Source organism: Eimeria maxima, genomic scaffold (assembly GCF_000499605.1).
Source record: "Eimeria maxima Weybridge genomic scaffold, Emw_scaff113, whole genome shotgun sequence".
Classification (NCBI taxonomy): Eukaryota; Apicomplexa; class Conoidasida; order Eucoccidiorida; family Eimeriidae; genus Eimeria; species Eimeria maxima.
The window spans coordinates 18,636-32,374 of NW_013563410.1; the positions used below are offsets into that span (position 1 = coordinate 18,636).

At 49.6% G+C, this 13,739-nt stretch overlaps 3 protein-coding genes across 3 annotated transcripts; all 3 read left to right on the plus strand.

Annotated features, from left to right (window-relative positions):
* Window positions 1-626: 626 nt before the first annotated feature.
* Window positions 627-2,496, plus strand: EMWEY_00014480 (carbonyl reductase, putative; the record flags this gene model as incomplete). The annotated part of the gene is made up of 6 exons (XM_013477296.1): window positions 627-764; window positions 968-1,109; window positions 1,224-1,309; window positions 1,537-1,674; window positions 2,063-2,162; window positions 2,339-2,496. 6 exons carry the CDS (start codon window positions 627-629, stop codon window positions 2,494-2,496), a joined length of 762 nt encoding a protein of 253 aa, XP_013332750.1.
* A 2,716-nt stretch (window positions 2,497-5,212) lies between these two features.
* EMWEY_00014490 (hypothetical protein, conserved) lies at window positions 5,213-6,629 on the plus strand (the record flags this gene model as incomplete). Its single annotated transcript, XM_013477297.1, has 3 exons — window positions 5,213-5,812; window positions 6,189-6,278; window positions 6,447-6,629. The coding sequence occupies 3 exons, from the start codon at window positions 5,213-5,215 to the stop codon at window positions 6,627-6,629; spliced, it is 873 nt and encodes a 290-aa protein (XP_013332751.1).
* A 1,355-nt stretch (window positions 6,630-7,984) lies between these two features.
* On the plus strand, window positions 7,985-13,739 carry EMWEY_00014500 (hypothetical protein, conserved; the record flags this gene model as incomplete). Its single annotated transcript, XM_013477298.1, has 13 exons — window positions 7,985-8,924; window positions 9,059-9,193; window positions 9,328-9,571; window positions 9,738-10,014; window positions 10,213-10,288; window positions 10,610-10,804; window positions 11,052-11,095; window positions 11,557-11,596; window positions 11,909-12,025; window positions 12,236-12,319; window positions 12,588-12,735; window positions 12,900-13,026; window positions 13,257-13,739. The coding sequence occupies 13 exons, from the start codon at window positions 7,985-7,987 to the stop codon at window positions 13,737-13,739; spliced, it is 2,910 nt and encodes a 969-aa protein (XP_013332752.1).

Here is a 13,739-nt window from a genome sequence, read left to right on the forward strand (position 1 = left end):
TAGGCACACTCAAGTCAAGGCACTGTAAAGCTTTCGCTCTAGGCGCGCCTGTGGCCGTTCTACCCATGGCGGTTATACCAGGCGGGTAGAAGCTCCACCGGAGAACGGGCAGGCCAATTCTGCGTGTCTTCAGCCTGATCATCTGACACATAATGCGGTTGTCTTTTCAGGTGCATTGAATCAGTGGCAAAACTTTAGCGATTTGCTGCTCAGAGATTAACTAAAGGGGTGCAGGTCTTGCGATGGTCACCCGTGGGGTCACCCGTGCGCTAACCCGTGCCCAGACCGAGTGGGGGTCGGATGTTCACTGAATTTTCGGCAATTTCAAACAATTCCGAAATAATGCACAGTTTCCAATCTTTCGTTTTTCAGAACTCACGAAAGTGGAAGAATGGTGGGTGAACTGGCAGCTCATCGACCTTGCCGGGCGTGTAGACAGCGGCAGCCGCCGAACTCCACAAAGTGTCTGGTGTGTGTGTGTGTGTGTGTGTGTGTGTGTGTGTGTGTGTGTGTGTGTGTAACCTTCCTTTAATGTCATTTTTTATGTGATCATAGCAAAAGGTACTAGTATCCCATCTAAATACAATTGTACTGTCAAACACTTCGCACCTGTTCCATTCCCAGGTATGAAGGCCACTGGGGCCTTCGTCGTCACGGGGGCCAACAAAGGCATTGGGTTTGAAACAGTGAGGGAGTTGGGCAAAAGGCTGAACCTGAAGGAAGCTGCCATTGTTCTTTGTTCTCGTACATTAGCCGCGGGCGATGTGAGGTTTGCACATCGTTTCAGCAGGAGTGCTGACGCGGGCGGCATTCACTTGAACAGCTAGAATGAAGATAACACCAAGCAATGTCCGACCACAAAGTATAGTCGTTTTAATGTCTTCCGTCTGTCAGCACCTGCTGCTTGTTGAAGGAAGTGAGTTCTGTTTTTCCATTGATTTGCGTCTCTTCCTGCTTGCTGCGCCAGTCAGCAATATCATCCCTGGCTAAGGAGGGTATTATAGCGGACCTGGAACTGCTTGACATTACAGACAGAAGGAGCCGAAGGAACTTCATTTTCTCACTGCAAAACAAGTACAAGCATGTTGCCTGTCTTGTCAATAACGCAGGTCAGCGGGTTTCCACCCTCTTTCCGTAGGACACTTCTTTTCCAATGCATTTAAGCACACCGAAATAGCATTTGCCCCAAAACCGTATTCGATTGCATTTTCCTCTCTGGTTAGGCATCGCTTTCAGACCTGGACTCATAAAACCGCTTGCTGAACAGGCAAAGGCCACTTGCGATGTGAACTACTACGGAACTCGAGATGTACGAGCCCCTTGATTTTCCCGCCCTATTGCACCAGCTAGTTAATTGTTTAACTGGTCGACAAGCCCCCCATCGTATACCTTGCACTTTTGGAGTTTCATACATTACCTCAACCTATCAATGCTCAGCCCCTTCAATACTTAAATATATGATATGTAAACTTTACATGCAGCGTACATCTCGAAACGTACACACTTCATGGCATGCAATTCGCCGTTTTTCCGCAGATCACGATAGGCCTCGCTCCCCTGTTCGGAAATAATGCAAAAGTGATATTTCTCACATCGAATCTCGAGAACGCGGGACCTCCATTCATGAGCAGAAGTAACCGTGACAGGCTGCTGTCCAATACTGTCACTGTCAAGGTGCATTATGTAAACTTCCCTCTTTTTAGTTGTCAAGCATGCGCATGAGCAGCCTCCCACCGGAGTTAAGCATGCTCACTTCCGCCGCGCAACAGGTAATGGTGTTTAATGGTGTTGTCTGCTGCTTTGGGGGTGGTAGGATATCGATTCTGCTGTACGCGAATATCTCCAGGTTGCTCCTACCGATTGGAGACAAAAGGGGTGGCCAAACCAACCATATTTCTTTTCAAAGGCGAGGGATTTGCATTGAAACCAGCTCTCACGTGTTGGCTGACAGAACTAGCTCCTCTTCCCCTTCATAGTGTTCCGCAAACAATTGTGTGTATCTGTTTTTTCTGCAAGGGCAGAAAGCCCCTCTTACTGCGTTTTTGCCTATCATGCTCCTTAGACCGCCGTCATTGGCTTGACGGCTGCATTGGCCCGCCAGGCTGAGAAAGGCACTTTGAATCCAGATGCTGAAGGAATCATTATCACTGCATGCTACCCAGGTAAGCCGGGAAGCCATCCGGACGACGGAGAAATTACAATAACGGTGGACGCATGTGTCTGGGCTCCAGTTGAGGGGACCAGACAGCTTGCAAACTGCTCGAATGGGCTGTTAATTGTGATATCAGATGGCATTCTCAGAGGCATGTATGTTGCGTCCGTGCACTTTCATGTGCAGGGTGGTGTAAGACAGATATGGCAGGGTGGGAAATTCCGCCGCTGTCAGCAGCAGACGGAGGTAAAGTAGTGGCTCAGCTAGTACTAGGCGCGGGCAGAAGGGAACACGGGAAGCTCGTGGTAGAAGGCAGAGAAATAAAGACACCTTCTCAGCTGTAGGCAAACTACTTGCTCGTCGGGAGGCCTTAAACTGGAACGATTTGTTCTGACCTAGAAGCGAATCATATATTCTTCACCCAAAATTCCCTTCGGGTTGATTTCGGGGTTCCTGCGAAGTACATTGAGTTCATTTGCCTCGCTGCAACAAAGCTATACTTGATACCTTCTGTCGAGTTTAGCCCATAGCTACATACCTGGAGGAGACAGCCTCACAATGCTGTTTCAAGTGAATCAGCGCCCGCAGAAGAATGTGCTCCACAGAACAAACGGCTGCTCAAGTCAACATCTATCCAGGGCCAACCAAGCAGCAGTTCCTTCACGAGACCTGAACGTCTGCTAATGCCAATCAACGTAGACGAAGCTCCTACACTTGTTCTGTACCCCTACTGTATGCGTCATGCACTGGTTGTTCTGAACAGCCTTGTTATTCTGTTAAGTGTGGCATCCCCGCAGGTGGCAGTGCAGTAGGTAGCAGATTGCTGGGTCGGTGATGCAGGGACTGCAAACATGCGACTTCCCTTGAGGCAGTCCCAAATCACCAACAATGTGCAACTCGCACCCCACACCATACACAACACCGCCTATTTAGCTTGAAAGCAACACCTTCATAACGCTGTAGGGGTTAGGGCCCCACTATGCCCCCCCTCCTGGCCCTCCCAGGCTCGCAACATGGAGGTTCAGTGTCTACTGGAATGTAGGTACGAGAACAGGGTTCTGTTGAAAAGAAACAATATGCAATGTGCTCCCATGCGCAGTGCTTGCAACCCCATAACCATTAGGGATCTTTGTGCTGTACAGTCTATCATCAACATTTGCATATAATTAGTTCTCCAGGAAAGTTCAGAAAGGCTGGGCATTTGCCCAACAGCAATACAGTCAATTGGGATGGTTAACGTCGGGTCGGCCCTGCAAATGATCTTGCGAATGGCTCTGACGGGCAGTCTACTTCGCGCTATTCAGTGTGTCGATCTAACTGGGTGTACTTGCAGGTGACAACACTCCCGTTTAACCCCGAGTAGTGCACACCAGCGAGGCAAAGCAATAATCGTCATTTTGCCTGTGAAGGGTCGACAAGTCATGTGTGTCGATATCACCTTGAAGGCTCTAGTATCCAGCACGCACAGAATGAGATAAACTGACACATAGAGCAGGTGGACAATATCTAGAGCTTCACTCAAGCAAACGCACACTCTCCTCCTCCACCAGGCGCACTCTCTTACATGTTTTTTTTGTCGATTTACAGGTGCAGTTTATTTAGTACTGGTTATTTTCTGTTTGTTGCATTGCTCTCGACCTGAAGTTGGGTCTTCCTTCAGTTTACTGCAGCTCTATAACTATCTTTTGGGTTTGATTACTAATAAGATAACGTGGACTTGAGCAAATTAGGACAATCAATCTCATCATTGGTGAGCCAGCGTGACTAACCGCCTAAACCAAGGCGCTGGCCGTGGCTTCGTTGCCTCCAACAGCATTAACACACGAGTTTGAGGCAACAGCAAGTCTCATGAAGTTAATGCAAAGTTTCGTAAACGTAGTCCTAAGTATCGCTGCTATCCCTCCTCTCTTGATCGGATTTCCATTTCTGTGTCGCCGATTGCGTTAGTCGGCTGGGCATGTACTAACGGACCGTGCTTCTACGATTTGTGGCATTCCCTTATAGCTGCATATACATAAAAAGTACAATTTTATAATATGTGAATTGAAGGGGTGCTGAAATAACGGAAGACGGAAGAAAGGAGGCATTAAATGTTCGCGGTCGCCAACAGCCACGCTGGCAACATGGCTGTGGTGACGGCAACAGCTCACTGGGGCGCCCATTGTTGCTGAGGCGTATCACTTGAGGTATTCTTTCTTCAAGAACCCAAATGCCCTTTGCCAAGTATGTGCTCTGTTTAACAGGAAGACTATTCAGCTTTCATCTTCTCAAAACTCCGCTGTTGGCAATCGACGACCGCCACGCAACTCCAGGTGAGGCTGCCACAAACTGCTTAAAGAACTTCAATTTGTGTTTCTATGATAGTTTTTGTACTTAGTTTTGACACAGTTACTCTCTGAATAAGTGATAAACTGTTTTCGTCGTCAACACGCAGCAGAGTTATGCAACGCCCTAGCATCGATGCTGCGGCGTTGCAGCCACTGCCGACACCAGCTGCAGGCGGCCTAGACAACCATTTCATGTTCCGTTCGCACTTGAAGTACTCTTTCTTCTTTTGGCAAAATGCGAGCTTACACCCTAAAGCAGTGCCTTAGGGAATACTGAAGTCCGCTTTGTCTTCTGCAGCCTTAGGCAGACCTCCCCCAAACGCTGAATGCTGTTAAACGCGAATGTTCTCCCTACTCTGTGGCAGCTGCATTGCTCTACTCTTCCCAGTATGTTGTTGGCAGAATTCGTGAGCTTGCTCCTTGCATTGTAGCCTGCTGTTTCCCTACCTTCCTTCGAATCTGTTGCAACTGAGTGGGTTTTGTGGGGTGTTTGGGCCTTGATGGCTGTGTGTGTTACGTTCTGCTGCAGAACTACGAACTAACTGTAGCTCATTTTCTTTGGATGAAGAGCCCACAGAAGGCAAAAGACGGCAAGGGAGAAGGCGAACAGAAGGGGTGTCCCTCAGTTGGCACCTGAAACACCATCTCTATACCACAGTGGTCTTTGAAACAAGTTTGATTCTCGAAATTCCTTCAGAGCTTGGCACATGTACATCACTCCTACTGTAGGACCATGGCTGACCGAGGACTTGCTGTGGCTGGAGTGCCCAGTGAACGCCTCTCGCAGTTGGCATCGCCACAGCTGGTGCAGAGGACACGACGGGAGAACGCTTTGGGCGCGGGTCACTCTGCTTTCAAAGATGAAATGAGTGCCATATTGCGCCCATGTCACCCTTGCAGCAGCAACAACAGCAGTAGGAAGAATTCGGCGAGAGGAAAGGTGGCAGCTCCCCAAGGGTACGCGGGCAAGTCGACAGCACAACTCAACAACTCCCTCTTTAGTCATGGCAGCAAAAAGCAGTCCCCCGCTGCAAACAAGTCCGATCAAATGACCTTCCTTTTCTCCTGTGCAAACCCCACCCCCCAAACGCCTTACAGAGGAGGAACGCGATCGTTGAGGCAGTACGTTTCCGCCGATCAGCTTCCTCAAGCTTTCTGCACCAAATTTCAAGTCACAGACCCCTTAAGCGGCCGCACAGAATTCATGACTGCCCGGAGGCCGGGGAAGGCCTCAGCTGAAGTCAATATTGCGAATTTCGACTCCTACATGCTCTCAAAAGAACGACCCTTCTCCTTGCAGAAGGGCAAGGACAACATAGACCACGACATACTGGTGGGCTGTCCACCTACAATACCGTAGCAGTCAAGATAATAATGACCACTCTTGTTGGCATTGTAGGTATAAGGTTGAAGATATTACGTGCTTACAACAGTGTGAACAAGTGCAGAGTTAACTATAATTCGGGCGATGCGAAACATAACTTTTACTACTTCTGAGATGGGAAAGCAGAAGACGTTCAGGCTGTTTGTAGATGTTTCAAGGAATCACAGTCGCCTTGCGACTTAATCCTTGCTTCGTGTTAGATAGCTTCACTTACAGTCGCCTGTCTCCGTTCTGCCGAGGGTGTGTAACAAATATAGACAACTAGGGAAACTGAAATTAGATGCGAATGACAACAACATCCCATATCTGCTGTTGTGGCTGACAGGGTTTAATGCCCAAGACGAACACGGAGTTGAAGTTTTCGGTGGGAACCATTGCTAGGCAGCATCAATTGCCTTCCCTCGAGTGCAGAGAAGTACGTGTGTGCAGCGGTGGATAACAGGGCCTAACAAAAGCATTATCCTGCCTACAGGCCCCTGGGGATAAGTGGATAGCTAAACCAATACAATACAGCATTTGGGCCAAGCTGCAGGAAAGGGTCTTTTTGAATGGCAACAGTTGTGCGTGTTTACTTCGAATGCAGAACTGGATGACTCCCACAGCCACTGCCAACGTCTATAGACCTTTGGGCCTCTCGAAGCGCCACAGTGCCTTCCCTTGGACACCATCCGACACCAACAACATTGCCCACATGTATGGAGGGCAGTCTATGGCATCTCCCCGCACTACGCGGGCTTGCATCAGACCTGCATTCATTTCCTCCTGATAAAAGAGAGTTAGAGGGAGGACCTAGTTTGACGTTGGAGCTTACTAGGGTACTAAATGCGTGCAGATATGCCACTATAATGTGGCTCAAGCCAGGCGGAGACAGTTTTAGTATTTTGATTTAGTAGGTGCTGCTTCCGTGTTTTTTCCGAGCAGTGAAGCACAAAGTGTAGAGGCACTTCTTGCCCCTGGGAAAAGCTTTAAATAATCAGCTCCAAGCAAACAATGCGCGCTACTGGGTACAGTGTGCGTGCACATTTGCCATCGTTTTTATGTCAGAGGTACTCTAGGTCATTCTTCCGCCCACCAGAGTACCGATGGCTCATTCCTTGATCTTTTTAAACATTCAGGCCTTTTTCGCGGTACGTACCAGAGTTTGTCTAGCTCTTGTCAAGGGGAGAAAAAACTCCATATCACTAGGCAACCAGAGCCCTGGGTCTTAAGTTGGAGATAGGAGTCGTATTAAAAGGTGATTGCGAACTACCAAAATGTGGAGCGATTTGTCCAACAGGGCAGGGCCCACCCATGCATTGCTGTTGTTAGGCGGGGGGGGAATGCCACATTTGTGCAGTGAAAGGGATGGAAGGAGGGATGTACGGAACTGCGTACTGTGTTGCATCACATCAACCATCTGAATAGAATTGTGCAGGACTGGCTCCTCTGTTCCTGGTTATGTGTCCTTGCTCAGGCGGAGGACCTAGAGTAGGCCCAGCCACAGCCTGGAATATATATCGCTGCGTATCAAAAAAAAACCTTCGACGATGCACTATAAAATTGAAAGGACAAACATATGCTTTAAATAGACACAATATCGTAACGGCCGCTACTGCTGCAGCAGTAAATTTTTCATTGAACCACGAATCCTTCTCAGGCGTCTGCAAGACAGTGTTACCCCCACTAGATGAAAAGTTCCGTACATAGGTCCCTCACCCAAGTTTTATTTTGAGACAATAGGCCTTTTCAGGTACCTGACCCCTAACACTTCACAAACATGTCATATTTCACCGCTGTAACCCAGCAGTACCTCATCACATTTTCCGGTGGTCTGACCACCCGACCAGGTACGGCCCAAGCAGATGTTATTTCAGCCCTGTGTTTCGTACAACAGCAATGTGTCAATTTAGGCTCTATCAATTTAGTTTGGCTTCAATACTGTGAGAAAGAGGGGACGGGAGATTTAATGTAATCGTGCGCTTCCTTAGGTACTGGGGTCGCCATCGTTGCATTGGTGGCCTGGGGGTCACTTCACCCGTTGTGCGGTCAAACCAGTAGGGAGTTTCTACTTGAAATAACTCCCTGCAACTCTTATTATCTCATTTGACGTTATCGTCTGTTCTTTTGTTGTCATTGCTCACGATGAATGACGGGCAGCAAGATGGTTTCGCAGCACAAGCCTTTCCTTTACACCTAACGAACACCCGCAACAAGCAGCCTTCCCAGAAACACTCCTGTCCTACTCTGAAGTGCCTCTATCGGAACCCACTCGCTTTCGTAGGTGGAGGAGGCGGGATCCACCGGCCCTCGTGCGCTAGGCGACTGCTTACAGCAACTCTCATGGGCGCACTGTGGGCGACCTCGCACCCAGCAGACGGACAGCCAACAGAGTCCGACTATAACAGCCAGCCTTCTGATGTCCCCATGGCCTTCTCAGAGGGAGTGCAGGCCCCATCAGAATTCGCACAGGATCTTTCTACTTCGGACACACCAAACAACGACTTCCAGCCCTCTCCCACCGTTAGCAGCGCTGCGCTGCCAGAGATAGACCAACAAAGTGGTGGCGAGTTGTTTCAGATGCCAGTGTCTCTAATTGAGGTTGCAAGTCTGCAAAGAGACTCTGAAGGACCAACTGCACCTGCAGATCCAGGGAATGCCCGAGGTCTGGATGCGATTGTCCCTTTTCTGTTGCCTCTGCACCCGTATGCCCCAATTTTTGCTAGTCCAGATGGTTCCATAGGCATGTCTGCTACTTCCGAAGATATCGGCAGGTTTTCTGCTGCTACCGATACAGCTGCAACAGCGCCTCCTCCTCGTTTTGCTTTCTACGGGCCACAGAGCGATGACCTAAGGGTGGATGACTGTCAACGCTTCGACGCCTTTCTAGTGTCCCCCTTGCCATCTTCTGTGGCTTCAAAGTTCAGCGACTTTGTGCAAAAAGAAGCTTCACAGACAGACGGCATGCCTTACTTGCACCATATGCATGGACGCCCCGCAGAAGACCCGGCAGATGGCGAAGAGAACCCTCGGCTAGTCGTGGAGGGAGGCAAAGTGACTCATCTTTGGTCCGAGTTCACAGAAGGTCAGGCATGTGTGCACATCTCCTTACTCCGTCGAAATGCTTGGTGACGCTGGAGGCCAAATACCCCTCCTACTGCTGTTTACACTGAGGACAGCATCATTTTTCTGCTTCGGAATCCACGATGTTGCATTCAGATAACCCCATCTTCCGCATGGATGAGGGAACAGTCACTCTGATTCGTCTGGTGGCTCCTGTGAAAAGCGCATACGATGCCATGGCCTCCATGATGCTGATGCCCATCATCGACGTGAATCTTGCCTATGGAGATGGTAGGCAATGGCTGCATGCACAACCGCAGAGACGTTGCCTGTTCTGTGGCTGGTTTTCGAAGAGGCAGTATAGGGTTCACAATTCAGGGTTGCGAGTGAATTGTTTAGGCTACATCTGTTGAGGCATCGTGCAGGCCTCCTCCTTTCCTACAAAGTCAGCGGCGAGGAGGGAAGGCAGGCAGACCACCAACACCAGGATGAGACCCACCGCCCAGTGGCCGAACTTCACATTGCCTACAAGAGTTGCTTTGCTGTGGAAGGGGATAGCAACGACCCCATATCTGTGCGGGCTGAACTTCGCCTCAGCGGATGCGAACCCGTCGTCCTCATGTGGAAGGTCGTCTGCTCCGCAGGAGCGCTCCTGCAGGGCACGTTCCGGTGCACGTGTTTCATTTGTGCATGCTCTGCATGCAGTCACGACCAGTGTACCGCTCTTAACTGCTTGCTTCGCGCTGTGTAGCGGCGTAGCCTTGGCATAAGAAGCAAGAGTCGGGGCGTACTTCAGAGTTCGGGTATGTGCTTAGAATGCATGTTCTGCTTGCAGAGGGATCAGGGGGAGTCTCTGTGCTTGCATGTGCTCAGAGGCGCCTTCGGGATTTAACATTGCAATCGGCCCTTTGACACCTCCCCCAACTAAAAGCAGTGCATCTGTGTTGAGGCGCAGTGCCGCTGACCTGCCGTGGGATCCGAGCCTTGCGCCTTCTCCGACTGTAGCAGATCTGCGAGCAGTAACAGCGAAAGAAGGCGACCTTGTGGCCAATGGCGTAGTGGGCGACCGAGTAGCAGCTGTGCAGCCAACTACTCTGGTGTTTGACCCTTCAGTAGGACCGATCACCTGTAAAGCAATTGCTTGTCCTTCCAAATCGTTCAGTGCATCCGTCATGTTTCCCACTGTGTTCAGCGGTTCAGGCGCGCTGCTGTATTTGATAAGGCCGCCGCAGTCGAATCCGTTTGTAGGGTAATCGCGCTGCCTCTGGCGGCCACTGCAGCGCTTGCTTTGTCTTCTGTCTTGTCTGCAGCAAGACTTTGTTGAGATGTACGCATGGTGCCGTGGATGTAAGGACGGCAGGCTGGAGATGCAAATTCCAACGACATGTAAGGATTGTCCACAGTCTGCCCAAACGAAGAGAAAGGCGGCCCAACTGTACTACTACCGTGGTGTTGAGATTCCCATCTCAATGCAGGGGCTGATATGAATTATTCTGCAGCGTCTGTGGAAGCCCCTGCATTAGATGCTCAATTCGAGAGAGCGCACCATTCATTAATGATGCAAATAAAAGTGTTGCACAACCTCTAGAAATTGCTGCTTTTGCTGGAGAATAACTGCAGTGCGAATGTTAGAATGGGGTAGCACTCAAGATAATCGTTCATCATCGGTGTGCTGAATTCTGTTTCATACTTTTGTCTCATCTCCAGCCGCCGACTTGCAAGTGATGTACCCTCTATTGTACAATTACGTTGGGGATAGCAGAAGAGAAGGTACAGCGACGGAACAGCCCGTCAGCCTTGTTGCATCTAAGCCATCTTCTCACGTGATCCTTAAGGAGATGCTACCTGGGTTAGAGGAAAACGTGCACAGGTTCATTTTGCAATTTCAATGCAAATCAGAGGGTACGCATTACTGGGCTAGCATGGAGGCAGCTAACTCCTTCCAGATGTTTACTTCCCTTCTTAATCCAAAGCCAATCAGCATCTGAGTTGCAGTAGCCTGCTATATTGCCGCCAGTTCAGCAACCCCTCACGGGATTCCCTCCTCGCTGCCTCTGAGTCCTCTCTACTTGCTACCCAGGCGACTACGGATAAAATATCTGTATAGATGTTTTAATCGTGACGCGTACTTGCTGATGGTTTGCCACAGGGGAGTCGATTGTAGGCATCGATTTCTCTTTCCACGGTTACAGGGTGAGCTAACCCCTACTCCCTAAATCTCAAGGCTCATAACAAGGGAGTACATCAGGCACAAAGTTATAGTTCCCTCCTTTATTTGCCCTTGGCTCTCAAAAGCTCCCTCGTCGCCCTGAAAATTGTCCAGTTGCTTAAAGGGAATACACAAGGCACCAATTTCTACTTCCCACGTCGTTTGACTGTCGAACACCCCCTCGTCGCCCTAAAAACTCTATACTTGCCTCGAGATGCTCCGAAGTTGTTACAAAATGTTAGACGCAAAATCTTCAAGGCTGCAGTGCAGAAGCTACTGAAGTGCTAGTGGGCACTGGCGGATTTTTCTCGTTCCTCCAATACGATAAGAGGATAGACCGTTTTTGCCTACAGAGCTTTGCATTGCCTGAATTTCCACTGCTTTCCTCGCTTTGCCCTGCTGCATGCACCAGCCAGTTGGGGCTTGGGTTCTTTTCCTCTTGCAGGACGTGCAAATTTTTGTGAAGAAGCAATGCGTTGCACCAGGTAAGCAATACGCAGTCGTAGAGGAAATCGGTCTACATGAGCATGTCATTAACCTGTTTCTGATGGGAAATCTTCACTCGTACAACGGATACATTGCAGCAGATAGGGAAGATCTGTAGCATCTAACTTGCAAACGTGTTGTGTGAAGCATTTTGTTCTGGCGGTGCATCCATGTGCTTATCTAGGTGGTCGAATGTGCGTATACTGCTGTGCCCGGTACTGCTCTATCCTATGATATAGCTGTGGGAACGCATCCGTCTCAGCTTATGAGTCATTGCATCAGCTATCTTCTCTTGAGTCTGGTGCTTGCAGCCTCAGCAAGCCTTCGGGACCCGTCTTGCAGCTCAGGAGTCCTCAGCGACGATGGGGCGGTGTGTTGCCTAGCGTCCTGCGGAGCGTGTGGTGGAGACGGATGTGAAGACAGAGAAGGTGGGGTGCCTTGTGTTGCATCTGCATCCTTTGGTTTTGCTCTTTGTGACAATCCAAAGACTCGGACGGACTCTGTAATCATGTTGAAAAAATGTGGTACCTTGCCCTCTCACAGCACGGACGCAGCGCCAATGTTGCCAGTAATGCGGTTCCTCTGACCACAAAGGCCACGCTGTACTGCACAGCTGCTTTGCACTTGTTGGTCTACAGGAGGCCTCACTGGCTGCTGCGTCCAGAACATCGTCTCCTCGGCGCTCCCGTGCTCTGTCATCACGGCCCCTTGCGTCATAGGTTGTAAGTCACTGAATCCCGAACCTAGCGAATCCATCGATGGCGCATGGCATTTAACACAAGTCGCTGGCTACAAACGGAATTTCCGAAAATTATAAATTATGCCTCAATACGCTATCAGGGAATGGTGAAGACTTCCAGCGCATAATTGGTACAATACTTACAGCATATAAAACATATCTCATGTCATATGGATATGCAGAGCCACCGTATGTGCTTTAGACTTTTTTTAGATGATTTGTACAAAGGGGCGTACCAATGTTTAATGCAGACCAACAGAACAGAGCTACTAAGGAGCTCCGAATGGCTTTGGCGTTACCGGAGGAAGCCTCTGCTCAAACTCAGCGCTTTAACTTGCTGCTGGCTCCCCTGTGGTTTATCTGCGTCTGTCTGGCCTTTTTAAAGCTACTTTTATGGTGGTCAGTGCTGGAGAAGCAGCTGCATTCTCTGCCACACTTTAAACCGGCTTCTGAGGCTAACAGAGCCACGCTCAAACGCTTTCTTTCTGGGCTTGCAGAGCTTATTGTGTTTGCGCGTGTCTTCCATTATTGTGTTTGCGCGTGTCTTCCCTTTGCTGTTCCAGTTTGTCTGTTTTAGCTCTTGTCGTGTACGTGTTTACTGTCGGCTACGGAGTCTACATCCTGGAGGAACCCTTTCCTGTAGCAGCAGCGCCTTCTGCATATCAATTGTTCAACACCATCTTGCTTATTGTGAGCTAACACCGCAGTGTTGAATGTTGGTTTGCCTTACAACACAACAGATGTGCAGATGTTTAAAATGTGCCAGTTGAACCACACTTGCATCCAAATATCTTGTAGCCTTCCTTCCACTGTTATTGGTGATGAGGTGAAAATCTGTGCTAGAATGAGTGGTGTCATGGGTTCAAGCAAGGCTAGCAGTTGAAGGTTTGCCTTTTTTGTATCTTGCATGTTTGCATTAGGTTGGCCATGTGAGGCATCTGTACAAGACTCACGGCAGTTCGCTGTTTGCGGGTGAAGGATTTCACTCCTACACTCCGTTTGAGGATGGGGGAGGAAAGCCACCTGGCCGCAAGCTGAGCAGCGCAGAGAATCCGTTTCGTCCTCCTGTGCGTTGGCGTGCTAGCGAGGACCACAACTCCTGCATAAGGCTTACTTCTTTAAAGGCAAAAGCTGCAGGAGAAACGAACCCAGACCATCTGCCTCCCGAGAGCATTCGGCCTCTAGAGTTCTGTGATATTGAAGCAGACACTTCGAACCTACGAGCCAGAAGCAGCTCCATAGACGACACCTTGTGGGAGGGCCCCCAAGGCGATTTTCAAGCGGACACGTGGGCCGACGACACCACTGCGATCCTCAACTCCCAAAACGAAGAAGAGTATTCAAACTTGCAAGGCAGTCAGCACTACAGGGAGTTCTCTGGTAGCGCATATGATCCCTTCTGA